This window comes from Bufo gargarizans, chromosome 5 (assembly GCF_014858855.1).
Source record: "Bufo gargarizans isolate SCDJY-AF-19 chromosome 5, ASM1485885v1, whole genome shotgun sequence".
Classification (NCBI taxonomy): Eukaryota; Metazoa; Chordata; class Amphibia; order Anura; family Bufonidae; genus Bufo; species Bufo gargarizans.
Window position 1 is genome coordinate 19,567,916 of NC_058084.1, and position 8,343 is coordinate 19,576,258.

General features: G+C 43.0%; 1 protein-coding gene across 1 annotated transcript; it reads left to right on the forward strand.

Moving 5' to 3' along the window:
• The first annotated feature begins 2,625 nt into the window (after positions 1–2,625).
• Positions 2,626–7,627, forward strand: LOC122939277 (lymphocyte antigen 6E-like). Its single transcript, XM_044295349.1, has 3 exons — positions 2,626–2,677; positions 6,864–6,983; positions 7,419–7,627. Exons 1-3 carry the CDS (start codon positions 2,626–2,628, stop codon positions 7,625–7,627), a joined length of 381 nt encoding a protein of 126 aa, XP_044151284.1.
• Positions 7,628–8,343: the final 716 nt, after the last annotated feature.

Sequence of the window (8,343 nt, forward strand, 5' to 3'; positions counted from 1 at the left end):
ATATACAGTCCTGTTATTCTGGGGTGTTATATACAGTCCTGTTATTCTGGGGTGTTATATACAGTCCTGTTATTCTGGGGTGTTATATACAGTCCTGTTATTCTGGGGTGTTATATACAGTCCTGTTATTCTGGGGTGTTATATACAGTCCTGTTATTCTGGGGTGTTATATACAGTCCTGTTATTCTGGGGTGTTATATACAGTCCTGTTATTCTGGGTGTTATATACAGTCCTGTTATTTTGGGTGTTATATACAGTCCTGTCTCTCTGGGGTGTTATATACAGTCCTGTCTCTCTGGGGTGTTATATACAGTCCTGTTATTCTGGGGTGTTATATACAGTCCTGTTATTCTGGGGTGTTATATACAGTCCTGTTATTCTGGGTGTTATATACAGTCCTGTTATTCTGGGATGTTATATACAGTCCTGTTATTCTGGGGTGTTATATACAGTCCTGTTATTCTGGGGTGTTATATACAGTCCTGTTATTCTGGGGTGTTATATACAGTCCTGTTATTCTGGGGTGTTATATACAGTCCTGTTATTCTGGTGTTATATACAGTCCTGTTATTCTGGGTGTTATATACAGTCCTGTTATTCTGGGGTGTTTATACAGTCCTGTTATTCTGGGGTGTTATATACAGTCCTGTTATTCTGGGGTGTTATATACAGTCCTGTTATTCTGGGGTGTTATATACAGTCCTGTTATTCTGGGGTGTTATATACAGTCCTGTTATTCTGGGGTGTTATATACAGTCCTGTTATTCTGGGGTGTTATATACAGTCCTGTTATTCTGGGGTGTTATATACAGTCCTGTTATTCTGGGGTGTTATATACAGTCCTGTTATTCTGGGGGTTATATACAGTCCTGTTATTCTGGGGTGTTATATACAGTCCTGTTATTCTGGGGTGTTATATACAGTCCTGTTATTCTGGGGTGTTATATACAGTCCTGTTATTCTGGGGTGTTATATACAGTCCTGTTATTTGGGTGTTATATACAGTCCTGTTATTTGGGTGTTATATACAGTCCTGTTATCTGGGGTGTTATATACAGTCCTGTCTCTCTGGGGTGTTATATACAGTCCTGTTATTCTGGGGTGTTATATACAGTCCTGTCTCTCTGGGGAGTTATATACAGTCCTGTTATTCTGGGGTGTTATATACAGTCCTGTCTCTCTGGGGTGTTATATACAGTCCTGTTATTCTGGGGTGTTATATACAGTCCTGTCTCTCTGGGGTGTTATATACAGTCCTGTCTCTCTGGGGTGTTATATACAGTCCTGTCTCTCTGGGGTGTTATATACAGTCCTGTTATTCTGGGGTGTTATATACAGTCCTGTCTCTCTGGGGTGTTATATACAGTCCTGTTATTCTGGGGTGTTATATACAGTCCTGTCTCTCTGGGTGTTATATACAGTCCTGTTATTCTGGGGTGTTATATACAGTCCTGTTATTCTGGGGTGTTATATACAGTCCTGTTATTCTGGGGTGTTATATACAGTCATGTTATTCTGGGATGTTATATACAGTCCTGTCTCTCTGGGGTGTTATATACAGTCCTGTTATTCTGGGGTGTTATATACAGTCCTGTTATTCTGGGAGGTTATATACAGCCCTGTTATTCTGGGGTGTTATATACAGTCCTGTTATTCTGGGGTGTTATATACAGTCCTGTTATTCTGGGGTGTTATATACAGTCATGTTATTCTGGGATGTTATATACAGTCCTGTCTCTCTGGGGTGTTATATACAGTCCTGTTATTCTGGGGTGTTATATACAGTCCTGTTATTCTGGGGTGTTATATACAGTCCTGTTATTCTGGGGTGTTATATACAGTCATGTTATTCTGGGATGTTATATACAGTCCTGTTATTCTGGGGTGTTATATACAGTCCTGTTATTCTGGGGTGTTATATACAGTCCTGTTATTCTGGGGTGTTATATACAGTCCTGTTATTCTGGGAGGTTATATACAGCCCTGTTATTCTGGGGTGTTATATACAGTCCTGTTATTCTGGGAGGTTATATACAGTCCTGTTATTCTGGGAGGTTATATACAGCCCTGTTATTCTGGGGTGTTATATACAGTCCTGTTATTCTGGGATGTTATATACAGTCCTGTTATTCTGGGGAGTTATATACAGTCCTGTTATTCTGGGATGTTATATACAGTCCTGTTATTCTGGGGTGTTATATACAGTCCTGTTATTCTGGGATGTTATATACAGTCCTGTTACTCTGGGGTGTTATATACAGTCCTGTTATTCTGGGGGTGTTATATACAGTCCTGTTATTATGGGGTGTTATATACGGCCCTGTGCCCTCGATACTTTCCTGTGTGGTATGTTTGATATTGTAGTCATGGGTTAGGAGTGACTCGGGTGTTGTTGGTTGCAGGTCATATAATGGGTGATTGATGCGTTTTGTCCGCACATGCAGAAGTTGTTAGAATACACACGTATGTTGTGCTGTGGATTAGGTTACACTCTTTACAGCTTTGCTTTAGAAGAAGGATGGAATAAAGGAATTTTCTGGTTTTCATGGAAACCTTTTTCTACATACACAAAGTCCTGTATATATAGAGGAGGAGGCTGCCGGTCAGACATCACTCCGCTCACAATGGCAGCGTACACGAGCCTCCTCCTGGTGATCGCCCTCTGTGCCGCCACAGGTAAGACCCTGCAGGATGGGTGCACTGCTAGAATGATGGGGGGTGTAGTGCTGTGTGGACTGTATACCGGATAAGATACACAGCTCAGCAGACAGTATCACACAGGATAGGATTAGATACACAGCTCAGCAGGCAGTATCACACAGGATAGGATTAGATACACAGCTCAGCAGACGGTATCACAGGAGAGGATTAGATACACAGCTCAGCAGACAGTATCACACAGGATAGGATTAGATACACAGCTCAGCAGACAGTATCACACAGGATAGGATTAGATACACAGCTCAGCAGACAGTATCACACAGGATAGGATTAGATACACAGCTCAGCAGACAGTATCACACAGGATAGGATTAGATACACAGCTCAGCAGACGGTATCACACAGGATAGGATTAGATACACAGCTCAGCAGACAGTATCACACATGATAGGATTAGATACACAGCTCAGCAGACAGTATCACACAGGATAGGATTAGATACACAGCTCAGCAGACAGTATCACACAGGAGAGGATTAGATACACAGCTCAGCAGACAGTATCACACAGGATAGGATTAGATACACAGATCAGCAGACAGTATCACACAGGAGAGGATTAGATACACAGCTCAGCAGACAGTATCACAGAGGAGAGGATTAGATACACAGCTCAGCAGACAGTATCACACAGGATAGGATTAGATACACAGCTCAGCAGACAGTATCACACAGGATAGGATTAGATACACAGCTCAGCAGACAGTATCACACAGGATAGGATTAGATACACAGCTCAGCAGACAGTATCACACAGGATAGGATTAGATACACAGCTCAGCAGGCAGTATCACACAGGATAGTATTAGATACACAGCTCAGCAGTCAGTATCATATAGGATAGGATTAGATACACAGCTCAGCAGACAGTATCACACAGGATAGGATTAGATACACAGCTCAGCAGACAGTATCATATAGGATAGGATTAGATACACAGCTCAGCAGACAGTATCACACAGGATAGGATTAGATACACAGCTCAGCAGACAGTATCACACAGGATAGGATTAGATACACAGCTCAGCAGACAGTATCACACATGATAGGATTAGATACACGGTTCAGCAGACAGTATCACACAGGATAGGATTAGATACACAGCTCAGCAGACAGTATCATACAGGATAGGATTAGATACACAGCTCAGCAGACGGTATCACACAGGATAGGATTAGATACTCAGCTCAGCAGACAGTATCACACAGGATAGGATTAGATACACAGCCCAGCAGACAGTATCACACAGGATAGGATTAGATACACAGCTCAGCAGACAGTATCACACAGGATAGGATTAGATACACAGCTCAGCAGGCAGTATTACACAGGATAGTATTAGATACACAGCTCAGCAGTCAGTATCATATAGGATAGGATTAGATACACAGCTCAGCAGTCAGTATCATATAGGATAGGATTAGATACACAGCTCAGCAGACAGTATCACACAGGATGGGATTAGATACACAGCTCAGCAGACAGTATCACACAGGATAGTATTAGATACACAGCTCAGCAGTCAGTATCATATAGGATAGGATTAGATACACAGCTCAGCAGTCAGTATCATATAGGATAGGATTAGATACACAGCTCAGCAGACAGTATCACACAGGATGGGATTAGATACACAGCTCAGCAGGCAGTATCACACAGCATAGGATTAGATACACAGCTCATCAGACAGTATCACACATTATAGGATTAGATACACAGCTCATCAGACAGTATCACACAGGATAGGATTAGATACACAGCTCAGCAGACAGTATCACACAGGATAGGATTAGATACACAGCTCAGCAGACAGTATCACACATGATAGGATTAGATACACAGCTCAGCAGACAGTATCACACATGATGGGATTAGATACAGTCATGTTAAAAAATTAGGACACCCTTTGAAAGCATGTGGTTTTTTGTAACATTTTTAATAAAAGGTTATTTCATCTCCGTTTCAACAATGCAGAGAGATTAAAGTAATCCAACTAAACAAAGAAAACTGAAGAAAAGTCTTTTCAAGATCTTCTGTAAATGTCATTCTACAAAAATGCCTATTCTAACTGAGGAAAAAGATAGGACACCCTCACATGTATTCCCTCTTAAATTGGCTCAGATCTCACACAGGTATATCACACCAGGTGCACATAATTAGTAGATCGTTACTCTGCATGTTGAATGAGGCTTGCCCTATTTAAACCTCAGACATTTAGTTTGGTGTGCTCCTGACTGTTGAAGTGAGAGTGAGCACCATGGTGAGAGCAAAAGAGCTGTCAGAGGACTTCAGAAAAAAGATTGTAGCAGCCTATGAGTCTGGGAAGGGATTTAAAAAGATCTCAAAAGATTTTGAAATCAGCCATTCCACTGTCCGGAAGATAGTCTACAAGTGGAGGGCTTTCAAAACAACTGCCAACATGCCCAGGACTGGTCGCCCCAGCAAGTTCACCCCAAGAGCAGACCGCAAGATGCTAAAAGAGGTCTCCAAAAACCCTAAAGTGTCATCTCGAGAACTACAGCAGGCTCTGGCTACTGTTGATGTAGAAGTACATGCCTCTACAATCAGAAAGAGACTGTACAAGTTTAACTTGCATGGGAGGTGTGCAAGGAGGAAACCTTTGCTTTCCAAGAGAAACATCGAGGCCAGACTGACATTTGCCAGAGATAAAGTTGACAAAGACCAGGACTTCTGGAATAATGTTCTTTGGACAGATGAGTCCAAAATTGAATTATTTGGACACAACAGCAGAGGACATGTTTGGCGTAAACCAAACACAGCATTCCAAGAAAAGAACCTCATACCAACTGTGAAGCATGGAGGTGGAAGTGTCATGGTTTGGGGCTGCTTTGCTGCAGCAGGACCTGGTCAGCTCACCATCATAGAATCCACGATGAATTCTACTGTGTATCAGAAGGTGCTTGAAGAACATGTGAGACCATCAGTTAGAAAATTAAAGCTGAAGCGGAACTGGACCATGCAACATGACAATGACCCAAAACATACTAGTAAATCAACCAAAGATTGGCTGAAAAAGAAGAAATGGAGAGTCCTGGAATGGCCAAGTCAAAGTCCAGATTTGAATCCCATTGAGATGCTGTGGGGTGACTTGAAAAGGGCTGTACGTGCAAGAAACCCCTCAAACATCTCACAGCTGAAAAAGTTCTGCATTGAGGAGTGGGGTAAAATTTCCTCAGACCGATGTCGAAGACTGGTAGATGGCTACAAGAACCGTCTCACTGCAGTTATTTCAGCCAAAGGAGGTAACACTCGCTATTAGGGGCAAGGGTGTCCTATCTTTTTCCTCAGTTAGAATAGGCATTTTTGTAGAATGACATTTACAGAAGATCTTGAAAAGACTTTTCTTCAGTTTTCTTTGTTTAGTCGGATTACTTTAATCTCTCTGTATTGTTGAAACGGAGATGAAATAACCTTTTATTAAAAATGTTACAAAAAACCACATGCTTTCAAAGGGTGTCCTAATTTTTTCACATGACTGTACATAGCTCAGCAGACAGTATCACACATGATAGGATTAGATACACAGCTCAGCAGATGGTATCACACAGGATAGGATTAGATACACAGCTCAGCAGACAGTATCACACATGGTAGGATTAGATACACAGCTCAGCAGACAGTATCACACATGATAGGATTAGATACACGGCTCAGCAGACAGTATCACACAGGATAGGATTAGATACACGGCTCAGCAGACAGTATCACACAGGATAGGATTAGATACACAGCTCAGCAGACAGTATCACACATGATGAGATTAGATACACAGCTCAGCAGACAGTATCACACAGGATAGGATTAGATACATAGCTCAGCAGGCAGTATCACACAGGATAGGATTAGATACACGGCTCAGCAGACAGTATCACACAGGATAGGATTAGATACACGGCTCAGCAGACAGTATCACACAGGATAGGATTAGATACACAGCTCAGCAGACAGTATCACACAGGATAGGATTAGATACATGGCTCAGCAGTCAGTATCATATAGGACAGGATTAGATAAACACCTTAGCAGACAGTATCACACATGATGAGATTAGATACAGCTGCTCTTTAGAGAGTATCACACACGTCTGACTACATGTGACCTGTATCTTCCCTGTATCCGCAGCTCTCTCTCTACAGTGCTATACCTGTATATCAGCAACTACCAACGCCGACTGCCTGACTGCGGCGAACTGCACCAACGGGGAAACCTATTGTGAGACCTCGGTGGCGTCCGTCTCTGTTGGTGAGTTCAGTATCTCAGTTTTATGGTCCCAGGCCCCGGAGTGGTCACAGCTGGGACCTGACCAGTGACTGCCCATAAATGTCTCCAAACTTTTAAAAAGCCCAAGGGGAAAGATATTAGCAGCTTCGTTATAGAGCTGAGGGAGTTATTTTTTTCACTGACCGACGCCTCTAACTCCACCCAATGGTTATGTATACACGCCCAGTCCATTTCGTGCTCCCACATATTAGTTATTCGCCTTAGTGCCCCCACACAATAGTTATGCCCCTTAGTGCCCCCGAGGAGTCTTGGAATCCCGCTGAAACCGGGATAGTTGGGAGGTAGTCCTATATATAATTATATACAACCCTGGTAATGAGCGTTCTTTTACTGACCTCACTGATTAGTCACATGACTGGAGCCGGTCAGTTTATCACATTTTGTTTTCCCCTGCAGCTGGGATCTCCGCCACCTCCATCACTAAGACGTGTGCCTTGTCCTGCACTCCCACCAGCGGTGGTTTCTCCCTCGCCTCTGCCTCCGTCTCCTGCTGCTCCACCGACCTGTGTAACACCAGCGGCGGCGCCAGCATCAAGTCCAGCTATGCCGCCATCATCCTGGCGCTGGGATCCATCCTGACAATCCTGAAGAGCTCAGTCCTGTAACTTCACATGTATGGAAATAAAGACATTGGGACCTCAGGAGCCAATGAGTCGTTGTTATTCTATCAATCCTCAAGTCTTATAAGAATGAGCCCTGGGCAGACGAGGCACGTTGTGCGCCTCTCCCCTGTAGAATAAATTCTAAATGACCTTACTTTTTATAAAGAGGACTGGATTTACACAGCTCAGTCCTTTGTGTAGTGGATTACTAGGTGGTTACTAACCAGCTCCATCCACTATACAATGGAAGAAGCTACTGCAGAACAGGTGATTTCAAGAGTGCTGGGTGTAAGACCCCTACAGATATGATATTGATGTCCAAGCCTTAGGATAGTCCATCAATATTAAATCCTAGGTATTGTCTGTGCGCCGGAGACAAAGGTAAAGATCAACTGTGAGTTACAACTGCCCCAGTCTCTCTTCTACCTCCCTGGAACTCTTAACACCTGGGAGCTTAACCGCACCATCCACAACAGGGATGCATGTAAGGGGTTGTCTTCATATCCAGGTCCCCTTAGAGAAAATTGGAAGATCTTTTGGTTGCCAAGTGGTATGAGGAACTCCCCACTCTAGGATGATGGAAGGAATCAGGCGGAGACAGTCTGTGCAATATGGTTACAATTCTTTGACAGGCAACAGACGTTAGTGGTACCGGCTTGAACACTGTCAGCAAATGTTACCATTAATTTAAGAAGAAACAGCTCAGTCACCCTCTGGCT